This window comes from Psammomys obesus, unplaced genomic scaffold, assembly GCF_907164565.1.
Source record: "Psammomys obesus unplaced genomic scaffold, mPsaObe1.curated_primary_1811, whole genome shotgun sequence".
NCBI lineage: Eukaryota > Metazoa > Chordata > Mammalia > Rodentia > Muridae > Psammomys > Psammomys obesus.
This window is the reverse complement of record NW_026596034.1, coordinates 21556880-21575112: the sequence shown is the minus strand read 5'-3', so window position 1 is coordinate 21575112 and position 18233 is coordinate 21556880. Positions and strand designations below refer to the sequence as shown.

The 18233-nt window shown below is 45.4% G+C and overlaps 1 protein-coding gene across 3 annotated transcripts; it reads right to left on the bottom strand.

The window, feature by feature from the left end:
* Window positions 1-7621: 7621 nt before the first annotated feature.
* Window positions 7622-17663, bottom strand: LOC129687070 (cocaine esterase-like). Of its 3 annotated transcripts, XM_055621361.1 has the most exons (12): window positions 17493-17663; window positions 15743-15947; window positions 14878-15019; window positions 13989-14122; window positions 13616-13874; window positions 13092-13190; window positions 12709-12849; window positions 12529-12603; window positions 12134-12278; window positions 11486-11620; window positions 10916-10988; window positions 7622-10498 (listed from the first exon to the last, which is right to left on the bottom strand). In XM_055621361.1, exons 1-12 carry the CDS (start codon window positions 17566-17568, stop codon window positions 10312-10314), a joined length of 1671 nt encoding a protein of 556 aa, XP_055477336.1. In that variant the 5' UTR covers window positions 17569-17663; the 3' UTR covers window positions 7622-10311. The 3 variants fall into 3 exon arrangements, with proteins under 3 accessions (XP_055477336.1, XP_055477338.1, XP_055477337.1); XM_055621363.1 differs by lacking the exon at window positions 17493-17663 and having other exon boundaries at window positions 15904-15947; XM_055621362.1 differs by lacking the exons at window positions 7622-10498; window positions 10916-10988 and adding an exon at window positions 11171-11323.
* Between the last annotated feature and the right edge of the window lie 570 nt (window positions 17664-18233).

Genomic DNA, 18233 nt, shown 5'->3' with positions numbered 1-18233 from the left:
TAGAAGGAATCCCAGCCCAGACTTTAAAACAGAGAACCAATAGTCCCTTGACTGTTGTTGTAGAAGGGACACCCTTCATGATTTCTGGGTTCACAAGGTGTCTTTCCTGTGGTCCTAAACAGAATATGTATATGTGTGTATTTAAAAAAAATATTTCTTTATTTTTCTTTTATGTGTATGGGTGTTTTGCCTGCATGTACGTCTGTGCATCAGGTGTATACAGTGTCCTCAGAAGTCAGCAAAGGGTGTTGGATCCCCTGGAACTGGAGTAAAAGAGGGTTGTGAGTTACCATATGGGTGCTGGCAGTCAAGCCCAGGTCCTTTGGAAAGGTAGCCAGTGCTCTTTACCAATATGATTTCTCTCCAGTGCCCCACATATGTATTTTGATACAAGGTCTCACAATTAAACCAGGCTAGCCTCAGACCCATGCTCCTACCCTTCTCATCTTGAGTGCTGTATAGGCAGGCCTCTCCATGTTTGAGCAGGAAATGTCAAGGTACCCTTGCTCAAGGTCAAATAAGTGGAGTTAGCACCAGGTCACAAATGTCTACCAAACTTCCTTCCTTCCTTCCTTCCTTCCTTCCTTCCTTCCTTCCTTCCTTCCTTCCTTCCTTCCTTCTTTCCTTCTTTCCTTCCTTCCTTCTTTCTTTCTTTCTTCCCTGACTCACTTTGTAGACTAGGCTGGCCTCAACCTCACAGAGATCTGCCTGTCCCTGCCTCCCCGAGTGCTGGCATTACAGGCATGTGTCACCCACTCTTGGCTCTACAGAATTTCTTACCCTATCATTCTTGTTTGCTTCATTCTGGCCTCCATCTGAAGCCCATTCATGGACACCAGCCCCAAGCCCCCTCCTATTTTCCCTGGACGCTTTTCCTGCACCTCCAGCTTCTACTGTAAACTCACCCTCATTTAGGAAGCATCCTGCTCACATCTGGGGCTATAGCTCAGTGGTAGAATGCTTGCACAGCATGTGTGAGGCCTAGGGGTCAATCCCTAGCACCACCAGCAAACAAAACTATACTAAAATACCCAAACTGCTCTTTGCCTCATTTTTTTCTCTCTACAGCAAAGCTAAGAGCATCTGCTATTTTCTCTCTCCTTCTACTCTCTTCTAGAAATTTCTCTCCACCTAATCAGCAAGATCAGATGAGGTCGGCAAGGAAGAATCTGCAGGAGTGTGGGGCAGAAGCTTTCTCCAAGAGGCCAGGAGTCCTCCACACTCCTGAGGGAGTCACGACAATCACTGTTCTTGCAGCCATGAGTCCAATAGAAGTGTTAGGGGTAAAGATGAGAGAGCAGAAAGCTCTGACTGGAGTGGAGAAGCCAGGCAGAAAGGTGGAAACAGAACCCGAAAGTTCATGGGGTGAACAGTTAGAATGTCCACAGATAAAGAAATGGAACTGACCTTTGGTTGGGGTGAAAGGGAATGATTAGAGCAATGTTTACTCATTTACTCTGAGCGAGCCTTTCATTTGACAAGGAAACACCTTCTTGATTCCAGGACCTATAGCTGACTAGGTCCTCACTGAAGGTCCCCGTTCTTTCCAGTTCACAGTCTGCGGTTCTGCACAGCGCATTCCTGCACAGCCGTGGCTCTTTTTCATTTGAAATGCACTGGAAACTAGCACTTCCCAAGGGCCCTCACCCCATAGTTGAAATCCAGTTCAAGGTCACTTATCTCCTTCCTTGCCAAATCTTTAAAAGTTTACTTCCTAGTTTCAGAAGGCTGTGAGGATATAAATAGCCCAGGCTCTGCCTACAAGCCTGAATTCTTTGAGGAAGCGACGTGGGGCTCCATCTCAAAGAGCCTGTAACACCTACAGAAAACTAGTCATGGCCTCTGCATCCTAGCTCTGCATTCGGAGCGCCCAGTGCTGTCTGGGTCCCTCCTCAGCGACTTTGCAGGTGTTACTAGTACTTCTTCCTAATCCTGAGCTACATGTGCCACAGCTGTGGGAAGGTTCCCACGCTCTGCCACGTACTGTACCGTCATTCAGAGGCCCCAAATCACCAGTGGCCAAGACCAGAGACAAGTGGAATAAAGAAGACTCTCAGGGCATTTCTGTGGTATGGTGTGTGTGTGTGTGTGTGTGTGTGTGTGTGAGAGAGAGAGAGAGAGAGAGAGAGAGAGAGAGAGAGAGACTGTGTGTGTAAGGAGGCAGCCACCAGAGCCCAGCCTTCTGGAAGCAATGATTACATTTTCTCCCCCAGTTTGCTAGCAAAGTCAAACTAGGTTCACATTCTCAAGCTTGCAGAGCCATTTCCTACCCAGCTCCTTGAAACACTTTCCTAATTGTTAACTGGTAAAAAAACTGTAAAACTTGCTTTTGTTACCTTAATTGAGGTGCCTAAATTGTAAAAATATATTGATTACAAAGCCCTAATTTACTATAGTCAGATGACCCACTTCTTTGTTTCTTTATCACCTTGGGCCCTGGGTCAAATATCTAGGAGTATAAATTAAGGGCCTTCTTGGAAAATAATTAAAGGCCTTGAGGCCAGATGTCCTGGATCAGGCCCTGCCACCGAGAGAAACTCCCTTGGTTAACCCATAATGTTAAAATTGATTGGATGACCCTGACACTCAACAATGCCCGCTGACCTTAAGGTTTTCACCCTTTAAATATGCAATACAGCTTCCCTGCTGTGACGCAGTTCAGATCCGGAACTGGCTGCTTCCCTGCACACGAAGAAAATAAAGCATGCATTTTAAGCTTCTGTCTCTGAAGTAAGTTTTCTCGGCTTCCACCCCCAACACAACATGCTGTGTGTGTGACTGTGTGTGTGTGTAGAGTGTGTATGTGTGGTGTTTGTGACTGTGTGTGACTTTGTGTGAGTGTAGTGTGTGTGCTATGTCTGTGTGTATGTGTGTATATGGTATGTGTGTGATTGTGTGTGGTGTATAACTTTGTGTGTGGTATGATTTTGTGTGTGTGTGTGACTATGTGTGTGGTGTGACTCTGTGTTTACATCTACAGAAGTATGGTATAGAGAAGGAGATTCAAGAAAACATCTGCAATGAGACACCCCTACATGCCCATCCATTAAAATCAGATTTAAAACCATAAGATCATGAGGCACGGTGGTACCCACTTGTTATCTTATCACTTGGGAGTCTGAGACAGGACATGCAGCAGCTGGCAGGGGATCAAAGAGTCATCTTGGAAGAGAGTTGGGCAGCTTTTTTGTTTTTTTTCCTTGAGTTGAATGAACACTCACTTGTTATATGGCTCAGCAGGTCTACTCTCAGTTTATCCAGAAGAAATGGGAATGTTACATTCTGCTTACACAAAGTCATTAATACGCTGCCTCCATTCACTCAGGTGTGTGTCAGTTGGTGAGAGGGCAGAGGATGGTGTGAACACACAAGGGAGCCAGCAGTGAGAGCTGCTCCTTAAATCTCAAAAGCATTAGGTGAGGACAGAGCTAGTCACAGATAATTCCCTTTATATTATGACAGATAAGACAAACAGCCATGGAAAACAGTGAGGTGCTTGCTAGGGAGCAGAGTTCAGGGCAATGATTAACATTAAGGGTCGGGGAAACTTCCTGAAGAGAAAGAAACATTGGGGGTAGTTACACGCCTCAATTATTCAAATTAAAAGTTTAAAATGGACAAATTCAAATGTATGTAAGCAACCCACAAACAAAGTCCTTACAAAATAAAGCTACTAAAAGAATCTAAAAACTGTCCCTTGAGCTTTCCTTTTGGTCACGTGTCCTGTGCATCAGGAGAAATGAAGCCCACACACAGGTACATTTGCAGCAAGTGCTACAGAAGATCAAAGGAAGAGCTCTTGGCACCTGAGCCAGGGCTGAATGCTATCCTATCCTTGCCTGTCCCCTGGTGTTCAAGGTGGGCAACTTCGTTTTCAACCCAAAGGTCATGGGGTTCAGTGCCTAGCTCCAGGGCAGTGTATGAAAGAAGAGGATCTCCACCAGCCTAGGAAGAGGGAGATAGAAGGCCTGGAGCAGACAGGAGCCCCACAAGGAAACCAACGGAGCCAAAAAATCTTGGCCCAGTGGGGCCTGCAGAGACTGATGAATCAACCAAGGACCATGCATGGAGAGGACCTAGACCCCCTGCTCAGATGTAGCCCATGGGCAGCTCAGTCTCCGTGGGGATTCTTTAGTAAGGGGAGCAGGGGCAGTCACTGGCAAGAACTTGGTTGCCTGCTCTTTGATCACCTTTCCCTGGTGAGGTGGCCTTACTAGGCCACAGAGAGAGGACCAGGCAGTCTTGATGAGACCTGACAGACTAGGGTCAGATAGTAGGGAGGAGGGCCTCAGCTATCAGTGGACTGGGGGAGGGGTATTGGAGGAGAAGAGGGAGGGTGGAACAGGGAAGACATAAGGGAGGGGGCTACAGCTGAGATACAATATGAATAAATTGTAATAAATAATAATATAATATAATATAATATAATATAATATAATATAATATAATATAATATAATATAATATAATATAATATAATATAATATAATATAATATAATATAATATAATATAATGTAATATAATATAGTATAATATAGGAAAAAAAATAAACCAAGAAGGCAAGTTGGTCAGAGGCAGCTGTATGGGAGAGTCCGAGAGTCTATGCAATGAATGTTACAACCTTTAAAAGACAGAAAAATGCTTTAGGGGAACAAAGAGGCAAAGTGAGCACAATTTGTTATTTTTATACAAGGAGAAAAAAATGTAAGACAAGGTTAGTGAGTGGTGTTTGCCTCCTCTCTGTGGTGGAGAGGAAGGAAGTTTAAGGGACAAGAGAGAAGCAAATTTACTCAAGAGAATGCCAGTGGAGAGTGAGGGATGCTTATGGTCTGGAGGTTGTAGGGGCCATGAAAGGCAAGATGATCTTTCTGCTCCTAGAGGCTCCCCGGGAGACAAGGCCACAACTCAGCCCCTGGAATCCAACCACACAATTCTGTATTTAAGAAGAGTCTAAAGGACAATTTCCTTGTCAGTGGGGAGTGATCATCCAAGTGTGAAACTTCAGTTTTCTATGGGCCAAGGGGCTCATGAGCAGTGTCAGAGCATTTGGATGCTTCAGGCTGACCCCACCTGCATTCAGGGATACATTCCTAAGCGACACAGGCCACTGTAATTATTTGTGACTTCTTTCAGCTGCCACTAATTAACTTCTGGATCTTTGGGGGATGAGATCTTGGTCCAGAATTCAAACCTGACGACCATCAGGGCATGGCTCATTGCAGCCTGGATACCCAGTTACTGCTTCCATGGCCATGGACAGGCCAGTGAGGTAGGGCCTCAGTATAAGGGTTCCTGTGGATATACTCTCCCAGCAGGGCAGGACTAATGATCATTCAGATCCCTGTTGAGCTTGGATTATATTCTTTATTTGGGCCAGGGCAGTGAACCAAGCAAACCAAAGGCATTGTGGGGACTTGGTGGCAAGTTTCCTGATATAGGGAAGAATTTAAGAACTGCTCGCAATGGTGCGTTGGTGGGTGGTGGAGCTCAGAAGAAGATGGGGCTTGGGAACCTGGGGCCGAGGACACACTGTGACATGGTGGCCCCTATCTGGAGCTGTCCTGCCTCAACTATAACAAGATAGCGGGACCAATAGCTGGTTGGGACTATTTAGGTCCTGGAGCCAATCCTGATGGATACTAGGGAATAACTGTACTTTGTCTGGACATTTGTACAGGGCAAAATATTATTTACTTTGCAGTTTTGGGGACGGGATATGATGAAGTCAGTTCTACGTCAGATTTTACATGTGGCAGAGGCTAGTTTGCTTTGAAACTCCCAATTCTCTTGTCCTTACCTCTTGAGTATTGGGATTGTAGGGATATATCATCAGGCCTGGTTAAAATCTCTCTTTCTCTCAGAACTCAAAGTTTATCAGGTCCATTCAGCACATTTCTTATTTCTCATAGTCTATGCATGAATAATACAACATGTTTTTTTTTTTTTTTAAAGTTAAATATACTTTTGTTCCTTGTCTCAGAAACTTCAGGTATTAGCCTACAAAAATGAAAGCATGGGGTGTGATCACATATTCTCACCCCCTCTGTCTGTAAGACAGGGTCTCACTATGTAGCCCTGACTGTCCTGGAACTTTCTAAGTACATCAGGCTGGCCTTGATCTAACAGTGGTCTCCTTACCTTAATTCTGCTTCATAAGTGCTGGGGTTAAATAGTATGTGGGTACCACATCTAGCTTTCTTTTTTCTCCTTCCTTCCTTCCTTCCTTCCTTCCTTCCTTCCTTCCTTCCTTCCTTCTCTCTCTCTCTCTCTTTCTTTCTTTCTTTCTTTCTTTCTTTCTTTCTTTCTTTCTTTCCCTCCCTCCCTCCCTTTCTTCCTTCCTCTCCTTCCTTTCTTTCCTTTCTTCTTTCCTTCCTTCCTTCCTTCCTTTCCTTTCTCCTTCCCTTCCTTCTCTTTCTTTCTTTCTTTCCCTTCTTTCCTTCCTTCCTTCCTTCCTTCCTTCCTTCCTTCCTTCCTTCCTTCCTTCCTTCTTCTCCTTCCTCTCTTTTCTTTCTTTCTTTCTTTCTTTCTTTCTTTCTTTCTTTCTTTCTTTCTTCCTTTCTCTTCCTTCTTTCCTTCCTTCCTTCCTTCCTTCCTTCCTTCCTTTCCTTTCCTTTCTTCTCCCTCCCTTCCTTCCTTTCCTTTCTCCTCCCTCCCTTCCTTCCTTCCTCCCTCCCTCCCTCCCTCCCTCCCTTCTCTCTCTCTTTCTTTCTTTCTTTCTTTCTTTCTTTCTTTCTTTCTTTCTTTCTTTCTTTCTCTTTCCTTCCTTCCTTCCTCCCTTCCTTCCTTCCTTCCTTTTAAATCTTTTGGATTATATGTCTGTGTGTCTGTGTGGGTGAGTGTGAAGGTGCCCCAAAGACTAGAAGAAAGCCTTGGATTCTCTGAAGCTGGAGTTATAGGTAGCTGTAAATTGTTGACATGGATACTAGGCATCAAACTTGAGTTCTTTGGGAGAGCAACAAGCACTCTTTAAAAATTTTTTTTTCTTCACAATTTATTCATTATATATCCTAATTGAAGCCCCCTCCCTCAACTCCCCGAGTCCTACCCTCCCTCTGTTTTCCCCTCAACTCCTTCCCCTAGTCTACTGAAAGGGGGAGTTCTCCACTATTGCCATCTGCCTATAGCTTGTTAAGTCTCATCAGGACTGCTTGGATCCTCTTCCTCTGTGGCCTGGCAAGGCTGCATCATCAGGGGCAAGTGATCAGAGAGCAGTCAACTGAGTTAATGATAGAGCAGCCCCTGATCCCCTCACTCAAAGATCCACATGGAGATTGAGCTGCCAATCAGCCTCATTTGAGCAGGGGTCTAGGTCCTTTCCATGCATGGTCCTCTGTTGGTACATCAGTCACTGGGCTCAGATCTTTTAGTTTTGTTGGTCTCCTTGTAGGGCTCCTGTCCCCTCCATGTCCCTCTAATCACCCCCTTCTTTTCCTTCCTAAGACTCCCTGCTCTTTGCCCAAAGTTTGGCTGTGAGTCTCAGCATCTGCTTCGATCCCCCGTTGGGTGAATCTTTTCAGAGGATGCCCCGGACCGGCCCAGTCAGGCTCCTGTCGTCCTCGGGAGAACAAGGCTTTGGACAGGAAGACACGGTTTCGGTGATGAATTGACAGACAGAGACACCTTGATGGTTTTGACTCTGCTGCAACTTTACTGAAATCAAGCTAGTATTTTTATACAAAAGGCACCTTAAAATTGGCATACTTCCCAGAACATTCAGACTTTTACCAAGAATACAAAGTTTACATTTTAACTCAAAATGCAGTCAAACATAAATCAGTGCCCACAAGAAATCTTGGCCTAAAAACTTTTTGATCAGAGCAAACAAAGAAAAAGAAACCTCAAATATGGTTTCATTATTGCTAACCAGTGAAGAGGAAAGTCAGGAGCTAAGTCAGATGCCTGCCAAAGTCCCTCTCTATATCAAAATCTAATTACACCTTTGTTAACCATCCTCCCATATGTCCTGACCAAGATTTATAATTTTCCTTAGAAACAAGGCACTGAAGGGAGGGGAAACTCCCACCAGCTGCACCTCTCATGCTATTATTTCTTAAGAAGGAGCCTATTATTTTTTCACTATTCTTAATGCCTATTAATACTAAATCTAATTCATTACTTTTCTTAAACTTATTATTTTTATTAAAGCCTTTAACAATCTATTAATAATAAATTTCTTCATAAAAATAGTTGTGCTGTTTCAGGAGTCACAGAGAAAGATCAAAGAATTCATTATTCCAGCCCCAGAACCACAACTGAAAAAGCATAGAAATCTCAGAACACATCTCTTTTCCAAGTGGGGTGAGTCTGCCAGGGACCTTCCAGGGGGCGAATTTCCGAAGAAAGCGTATCCCCTGCCCTGTAGCATATGCTGCTATAGCAACACTGGCATAGGTGTGACAAGAGGACCCTCTATAGTAGACTCCCATCCTGCTTCCTCTTTTCCACCACTTCTGGTATCTATCCTGTTTGCTATTCTAAATGAGGTTTAAGCAGCCTCCTGAGTGCCCTCCTTAGTGTTTAGCTTCTTTAGGTCTGTAGATGGCTGTCCTATATTATAAGACTAACATAGGCTTCTTAGTGAGTGTATGCCATGCCTGTCTTTCTGTTTCTGGGTTACCTCAGTCAAGATGATCTCTTCTAGTTCTATCCATTTGCCTGCAAATTTTATGATTTCCTTGTTTTTTAATAGCTGAGTAGTATTCCATTGTGTAGATATACATCAATTTCTGTATTCATTCCTCCGTTGAGGGACATCCAGGTATTTCCAGGTTCTGGCTATTACAAATAAAGCTGCTATGAACATGGTTGAGCAAATGTCCTTGTTGTATACTTCAGCATCTTTCGGAGTGGTATAGCTGGATCCTGGTATACCCAGGAGTGGTATAGCTGGATCTTGAGGTAGTGCTGTTCTCAATTTTCTGAGAAAGTGCCAGACTGATTTCTAAAGTAGTTTTATAAATTTGCACTCCCATCAGCAATGGAGGAGGGTTCTCTTTTCTTTACATCCTTTCCAGCATATATTGTCACTTGAGTTTTTGATGGAAGCTATTCTGATAGATGTAAGATGGAATCTCAGAGTTGTTTTGATTTGTATTTCCCTAATGACTAGGGATGTTTAACATTTCTTTAAGTGTTTCTCTGCAATTCTATATTCCTCTGTTGAGAATTCTCTGCTTAGCTCTCCATTCCATTTTTTAAATTGGATTATTTGGTTTGTTGGTGTCTAATTTCTTGAGTTCTTTATATATTCTGTATATTAGTCCTCTATCGAATGTAGGGTTGGTGAAGATCTTTTTCCAATCGGCAGACTGTTGTTTTGTTCTGCTGACAGTGTCATTGGAGCAAGTACTCTTAACTACTGAGCCATCTCTCCAGCCTCCAAATACTAAGATTTTTTTTCTATCTCAAATATTGATCTAGGTTTGGAGAGATGGCTCAGTTTTTAAAAACAGTTGCTGTTTTTCCAGAGGACTTTGAGTTCAGTTTCCAGTGCCTATATCACATGGCTTACAACTACCTGTAACACCAAGTCTGGAAGAAATAGGTATTTTTTTAAGTAGTAGCAGGTTTAGATCCTTTGAAAAAGCAGCAGAAGATGGTGTAATACAGGGCTCTTGCAGAGGAGGCGTATGTGAATTTGGTTACTGGTTTGTGGTGGGAAGGTCATGGTGAGAAAGAGCCACCTACACACCAGAAAGAAAGTCCTCACTAGATGCCAAATCAGATGATACCTTGACCAAGACTTTCATCTTCTTAAACAGACAGCAATAAACTTCTGTAGCTGTGATACTTTTTGTTATAGTCACTTTATTGAACCAAGACCCTGGGGATTCTAGAGTCCAACATCTATACTGGCTTCTATTTATAGAATATAAGATTACTTGTTGAGAAGCAGAAATGTGGCTCAGTTACCCAATTCTTCTCAATGAACATAACAATGAATGTGGGAGAGGGGCTGGGAAGTTAGAGGAGAAAGAAGATAAGATGGACAGAGATGACATAAGGAAGTGAAGAAGGAAGAGACCTATGCTCTGTGGTCCTATGAAGGGTACAGGAAGGTAGTGACCACTGTGGCTCAGTCATCTACACCTTCCTGAGGGACTTACTGTATGTATAATAAAACTAGACTTCTGGTAGGCTTGGCAATGAACATCATGCCTTGGCTTCTTTATAAATGGTGTCTGAATGGATAAATGAAAATAGATGAGTGGCTATGAGAGTTGGACTAAATCCCATGTCTTCAAAGGGTATGTAAGCATGCAGGGATGGTCTGACTTGCACTCAGGACAGTTCTGTCCCCAATACAGGGCATTACAGCTCTGTGTGCTTGTTTTTAACACCATTAAGCTCCTGGATCTTCTGGGGCAGGATCTTGGTCCAGAACTGGAATCTGTTGTCCTTCAGGGCATGGTCCTTGGCAGGCTGGATGTCCAGCCGCAGGTACTGCTCTTCTTGGTCAAACACTGGCCAGTAGAACAGGCCATCACCATTGGGGTTCCTGTTGAAATGCCCTCCCAGCAGGGCAGGATTGAGGTTACTATGAGTCCTTCTTGGACCAGATCCCTTGATTCAGGTCAGGGCAGTAGCCTGAAGGCTATCGCATTGTGGGAGCTTACAGACGGTAAAGTGCCCTGATCTAGAGAAGTGCCACTCACTAGTGCTCCACTGCAGCAGGGTCACCTGGTAGAGGCAAGCTCTAAAGACTAGTACTACCACTGTCCTTATTTTCCCGGTCACTGGGAGATGACCAGTGGCTGGAATTCATTAGGACATCTCTGTCTGGATTGTTGTGGCATTGGGGAGAAGTCTCTCATGTTATGAAAGATCTGTGCATGTCAACGAGGTCATCGCCCAGGAGGGGAGCCTCGTGTGGGTACTTGTCCCTGGGAAATTGAGGGGAGGGATGTCTTCTTACCCATTTCGGGCAAAATTGGCCCAGTACTTCATTATCATTTTGTTCAGCGTCTGCTCTTCCTCAGTGAGGTCAACTGGTAGACAGGTAGACAGGTAGAAGATAAGGTCTTCAGTTGCCTGCTCATGTCCCACACTCACTATCTCAGGTGTCCCCTGACCCTGTGCCCCAATGCTGTGTCCCTCCCTCCCTCACCACTCAGGATCTAGGATCTCCTCTTCCTCAGTCTTCCTTTATGTGACCCAGTCCCTGCTTGGATCTACCTTGGGTTCATTCTTGAATCTGAGGACCCCATTTCCATGCTACACTCAAAGTCGTTTAGGGAACAATTATGCCTTTGAATCATCTTCATGAGTTCTCATGCCAGGCACTGTGGTTGGCCAGAGTGGGCACAAGTAGGCGGGGCACAGTCTGCAATAGGAAATGGGTTGGCTTCTAGTCTTCTTGTGGTTATTTGAGGTGTTAGACGTACATGCCTGATCTTAATCATTCCGAGTCTTAGTTTCCTCAGCTAGACTGTGAGCACTAGACATCTCCCAGCAACCCAGTTCCTGGGGATTGAGGAAGACTCACCCATGTTGCCACAGAAAGATCCAAAGACAAAAGGGATCTCATCACCATGGTCAGCTTTCACGTGGGGTGGCTTGACATCCTTGAAGAAGCTGGGCCGATGCTGGAACTCATAAAAATAGACAGGAGCATGGGAACCTGGGGGTAAAAACACATTGTGACATAGGGACCCCCTCACTTGAAACTCTTCTTCCTCATCCATGGTTGCAAGATAGCTGGCTGGAATCCAGGTGGCAAGAAAGTAGCCTCATCATGAGGTTAAGACTGTAGCTCAAGGGCTTGATTAAATCATGACCTGGCTTTCTCAGCTGAGTAGTTTAGGCAAGTCACTATCACTGACATCATCTGTAAAACGAAGGATATGTTTGTCACCTAGAGAAGCATAGAGATTCACTAAAATAAAAACCATCAAAAGACTGGTACCAGGAGCCCAATAAAGACAAGAGTAGGGTCAGATATGGTGGCTCATGCCTATAATCAATGCATCCAGGAGGGTAGAACAGGCAGTTTGCCATGCGTTCCAGGGTAATAAGGGCCCCAGAATGAAATTCTGTCTGACGTGAATAGAGACCTGGACTTCATAGAACTCACCTGGGATCCACAGCTCTAGCATGGCCCCTCGGCATCAGGCTTAGTACCAGGCATGCTTACTTTGAAAGTGTGCAGTTTGTAGTGCAGGTATGACGAAGATGATGTCTGCCATTATCTCAAGGAATTGAGCTTGGAGGGTCTGGGGATCCTTTGTGTCTCTCATGTATTCCTCCATCAAGAGGTCCCCAAACTCTGGAGGCAACATCTGGTACAGGGGGAACAGGGAGAGGCAGTTAGGTAAGGTCTGAGTCAGGAAGGCAACAGCTTCAGGGCAAGGAGATGGAGCCTGAGATATATGTCATGAGGCATAGGGAGAAAGTTCCGAAGTTCATTGCTCTTCATACTGATGGACCCAAATAGAAAAATAGGAACACATCCCATTTGCATGAGTGTCTCAGCTTGGGCAAGTATCTGATAGCTTCCTGTTCACTGGAGACCAACACCAGGGGTTTTACCAACTGTGTCGATAAATTCCGCAGGTGAGCCTGAAAGGTCTTTCTATCCTTCATGGTGTCAGAGATGTTCATTCCCTGGGAGGCAGGGGGAAGGTTTTGAGTTGGGGTTGGATGGTCTTGTGTTTCAAATCCCTATAATCCTCCCAGGGCTTCCCAGGCTTGCACAGGGGAGGACCTCACTGTGGACAGAAGCCAGCCAAACTCATCATTGTTGACACCAATGATGCTGGTGACAGGTTGAAAATCAACAGAGGCCAGTAACTCCCGTGGGTGTCTGGGCAGAAAGGCTCCATCCACAACACCATGCATAATCCTGAAGGCCTGAGGAGACATTCAAGGTCAAGCAACAATGTCATATTTTGGATATTTTCTGGTATTCTGTGGAGGCCTATACCCATTCCTGGCTCATCCCTAAAGATGCCATATGCCTAGGCTGTCTGTTCACATCCAGCACCATTGGACAGCATGGCCTAGAGATGAGATATAAGTGCCTGAAAGGTTGAAGGCTAAGTAAGCATTCTGCCCAATACACTTTCTCCTCACCCATGACTATTGCACCTGACCTTGTTGATAGCAAGTATTTCCTCTTCACTCTTGCCCCGGAGGCAGTTCACCAGGGACTCTGAGTCTACCTGCTCACATCCAGACAGGTTGGCCACCATCTATAAAGGAACAAGGACCAGATAGCTTATCCTTATGTCCAGGACCAGGAGAGCCTAGCTCTCCTGCTAGGCATGGAGAGGAGTTTTCCTAACACCCCAGCTGAGTGGGGGTACTCAGAAAGTCTCATATGGCAGGTATAAAATTGTTACAGCTTCCCTGTGACATTTAAAGGGGCTGTCCTACCTACTCACGTGGTTCTGAAGATGATGGGGTGTTTTGGGTATAGCTTTGCTGGCCAGAGAAATAGCCTGGATGAGACCCTGGGTATGGATTTTGAGCTTTGAGGGGCTCAGCAATTCTCAGTCAAAAAAAAGCAGAACACCTCCATGGTCCTTGTTATTCCCATAGAGAAGATAGAAAACCAGAGTTTCTTTGGGAAGGATTGAGGTGGTGGGCAAGATCTGGGATTGTTGACAGAACTCACTGTGTAGATCACCTCAGAAGTGTTAGAGATAAGGTCAGGCAGCAGGGCCACCCCACTCTCCATGATGGCTCCACGGAAGAGTCCTTGGGACATGGGAGACACAACATGTGAGGACACACTTGTGCCACCTGCTGACTCGCCAAAAATGGTGACCTGGTCAGGGTTGCCTCCAAAGTGGGCGATGTTTTGCTGGACCCAGCGTAGGGCGGCCACTTGGTCTAAGAAGCCCCAGTTGCCTCTGGCATGCTGGTCTCCAGTGCTGAGAAGTGGAAGGGAAGGAGTCACAGGGCTGTCCTATTTCTGTCCATCTTCTCCACACAGCACAGCACAGCACAGCACAGCACAGCACAGGCCAGGCCAGCCCCAGGCTCACCTGAAGAAGCCCGGGACCCCCAGGCGATACTGAATAGTGACCACTACCAAATTCTCAATGGCTGCCAGCATGGATCCATCATACAAAGAAGCCATGCCTACAACCAGAGCACCACCATGGATCCACACCATCACCTAGGGAAATCAAGACAGGTATCAATTAGTTTCTTCCTGCCCTAAACAATACTCTATATTATCCAACCTTTTATGTTATGTTATGTTATGTTATGTTATGTTATGTTATGTTATGTTATGTTATGTTATGTTATGTTATATATGTTATGTTATATTATATCATATTATTATATTATAATATAATATATATTATATCGTATCATATTCTATATTATCCTCTACGTTGTCTAATACTCTGCAGCCGCCGCCACTGATACATACCACATTGTCATGATCTGTGCCTAGAGGAGGTATTCAAGTGTAGCCAGAAAAAGCAGCCCTTTTGTGTGGCAGTCAGAGGACCTATATCTGGAGTCAGTTCTCTCCTTCCACCTCTACATGGGTGTTGGAGATTGAAGCCATATCACCAGGCTTGCATGGCAAGTGCCTCCACATTGTGTGCCATCTCATGGGCCTGTGAGTTTGTTTGGTCTCTGGTTTGGGAATTAATAGAATTAGCCTCTGGTTGTTGGCCAAACTTCTTGGCCACATATTCTGACTCTTGGAGACATCAAGACTCTGTGTTCCCCTACTCATGAGCCAGATGCTTGCCCTGACTGAGAAAGCCTTATTGTACTCAACAGTGAGAGGATTCACATGAAGGTGAATCACAAGAGGATTCACACTCAGTGGGGCCCATGTCAATCTTGTTTTTTCTAGTATTCCTGCAGGATAAATGTTCTCTTGACCACTGTGGACCATGACCTGATACTCACAGGCAGGTTAGAACCTTCATGAGCATGGGCAGGTGAGTAGATGCTGAGGTAAAGGCAGTCTTCAGACATGGAGACTGTAGGTGGGGTCAGATTCAACAGGGACATGACCAGCCCATTCATTGTGTCAGCTTTCTGAAGACACCTGGTAACAATGGCAGTTATTTCAGGAACTGTGTGCTGCTCAAACTAGCTCCTAGATTGGCTCCTGAGGACCTCCATACTCTTCACTCCCTAATTCTGGTTCACCATGATCCTTCTCTAAAGTCCTTCCCACCCAGTTCAAGTCTTGGCCTCTAGGGAAGCTGAAATAGAGCCCAGCCTTCCAAAAAGACTCCCTGGTTTTGAGGGCCTTGGATCCCACTCTTCCCGAGGGTAGGAAATGTGACTCAGTATTCTCTATGGGAATCATTGATGCAGATGGCAGTCACTACTTCTTAATTACCCATTCAGGCCTGTATATAGGATGTGCTCTGCCCCAGCCATCCACCAATGATTGGTATTTAGCTTTCCCATATGGTAATGGGACCCACCTTATTCTAAATCCAGGGATTCTCATCTGTCCTATCATTTCCAGGTGCACTTACACTAACACTGGACTGTTGTTTCATCCAGTGGTATAGAACCCAAGAACCCAACACTGATGTCCTTCTCAGGATCATGCTTTATTTGCTAGTGTCCAGGGGCTTTTCAAAGTTGGTAGAGCCACCCAGGTTTCTTCCAGATACTGCCTCCCTTAGTGGCAAGAAACATTAGGTACTGCTAACGGTACTAATGGTGCTAATGGAAGAATGGTTGCAAGTCCCCATGGCTTACAGCACCTGCTCACGTCAGGGCCTGAAGACCCTTGGACCCTAGGAGAACTTACATGGCTGGGTGAGAAGTCCCATCCCTTACATCATCCCATGGTTCAGGAGGCTCTGGGGGTGCAAACCGCAGCGATCCAAGAGGTGGCTTGGCAAAGGGAATTCCCAGGAAGGTGTGGACCCCTACATCGGTGCCCTTCACATGGACGAGGCTGCCTCGTACCTGACCTGTGTGTGTTGTCCTGATGGGTCTGGCTGAGCCTTGGCCTGTGGGTAAAGAAGATACCATGAGAGTTGGGTCTGCCCAGTCAGTGGCTACCATGCTTAGAGTGTTGCTGCTCCCTTGTCACTCACAGCTTAGCCATGTCCCATGGCCCTGTTCTAAGCCACTGTCATCATGCACTTCCTCCCCTCACGTGGTACCCTGCCTCTACCATTGGCTTTCTGATTCTATTTATATGAAAACTTCAGAATTTTCATATTTATTTCGCACAGGAGTTTTTTTTTTTTTAAACTTCATTTTCTTTTGGATGTGAATGCCTGATGATGGGTGTTGTATTTTATTAAAGGAGAATTGAAGTGTTGAATTCTGAGAATATATTAAAAACCACAGAAATGTGCACTACATTTCTGTGGAGGGGAGTTTGACAGCCTTTCCGAAGGAGTCAGCATTGTTGTGTCTTCAGCCCTGGACCTCACTGTGAGGATTCCTAATGCGGGACCCAACTGACTATTACTGTCTCCCCCTTTAAAACCAGAAACTACTGGGTCAGTGGAGGCAATGGAACACCTGATGGAAAAGCCTTTTAGTGCCTCAGGTGGAAAGACTTGACTTCCCAGGGTAACCCGCAAGTGTTCCCATTGCAATAGGTTCTAAAGTCATTTGCCTGAAGGCTCCTCTTCTTTCTTATTTCCTAGTACTTGTTATACATAGAGGCAACTCTATAATACGATGGGTATTTTCCCATGTTATTCCATAAACAATATAGGGTAAGAACTTTTACACAGCATTCATATTTTCAAATACATATCATATTTGACAATATAGGACTTCTAATTATACCTAGAGATCAATTTCTGGGTCTCGTTAGAGAAGCTTCTTTTTGCAGTAGATGGTAAATTAACACAGAGACCCACAACTGATCAAAGCGCAGAGAGTAACACCGTGCAGTTCTCAGCCCTAAACAGAACAGGGATCATTGCACACCTTACCCGAGCTTTGGGTGTGGACCTAGAGATTTCTTGGCAGGAAAAGCATGCCACAGTTTCCATAATGGTCAAGCTACACCTTTGCGTGTTGTATGTCAGATGCGTGTTGTGGAGGGAAGCTGGTGATGGCACAGATCAATGTTAAGATGTAGTACAGGAGGCAGAATAAGTAAGCTTGCGTGTGCCTCCTTTGGATAGTTCTGGGGTGGTTCTGTTTAAGGGGAAGCCACTCTCAGAGGGTAATCATAGTGTGACGGTATTGTTGTTAACCCCCTTCAGACAGTGGCGGCTCCAGCTGCAAACACAGGAGGAAAAGGTTCCAAGTCCTGTGTCCCCTGCCTTGTCCCAAGTCTATTCGAATAATCTGTGGAGCCCACCCAGCTCCTCTCAGTCAGTCTTGCTCACTGTCTGCTCAGCGTTGGGTATCTTTATCTGACCCATGTTCTCTGCAGTATCAGGGACCTTCGACACATCAGATGGATGCAGGGCTCCTGTCAATTCCACTTCTGTCTCGCTGATGCCTTCCCCCATCAGGCTTGATCTTTGTATCTGAATGATTTGGCAGGTCCAACCCGAATCCCTGTCTCCTGCAGGAAAACTCACCCTCTATCTGGATGAGGAGAAATAAGAGCCCACAGGCCATGACAGTTAGCTTCTCACAGAGTAGGTTCAGCTTCATGGTAGATTGGCAGGCCCGTGTCTGTGATTCCGGGGAGTGCTGCTTGTGGGGTGCTGTTATGGGTTTCACTGACGGATAGCTGATAGTCAAGGTTTCATCCAGGTAGGAGTTTGGACAGGGTGGAGTGTAGGCGGAGCTCCAGGTAGGGCTGGGCAAGATGAGTGGGTGTTGTACAAGTGCCACATTGACTGGGCAGAGGTTGCTGGTAAAGATGATTAGAGCCAGTGAGGCAGGGTGTGGCCATTTCCCCTCTCCCTCTGTCCCCTCTGGTCTCCTTCAAAGGTGCTAAATGGCTTCTGCAGTTCCTTAGCTATTCCAATCACGCTCTGCTTAGGCCTAAAGTTGATGAATTCCTTACCTTCTTTGTAGTCTTGGTGTTGGTGAGATGACTAAACTGTTGGGATAAAGAGGAGGAAACAGGGAGAGTAAGAGAGGATCCAGGATGGCTTCTCTGAAGAAGGGGCTCAAGATTCACAGATGGAGAATGGTGCCAGCCTTGACCAGGTATAGGGAGCCAACAGGGCAAAAAACAATGCCTCTTGCTATGTTTCTCTGCTAGAAGGCTGTGCCCTTCTAAGCAATGGGGTCCTTTATCCTGAGAGCTCCCCCTTGCCTCCTTTTAGTGTACCGGTCTCCTTTCAATGGTCCCTCATTTTTCAGTCTGT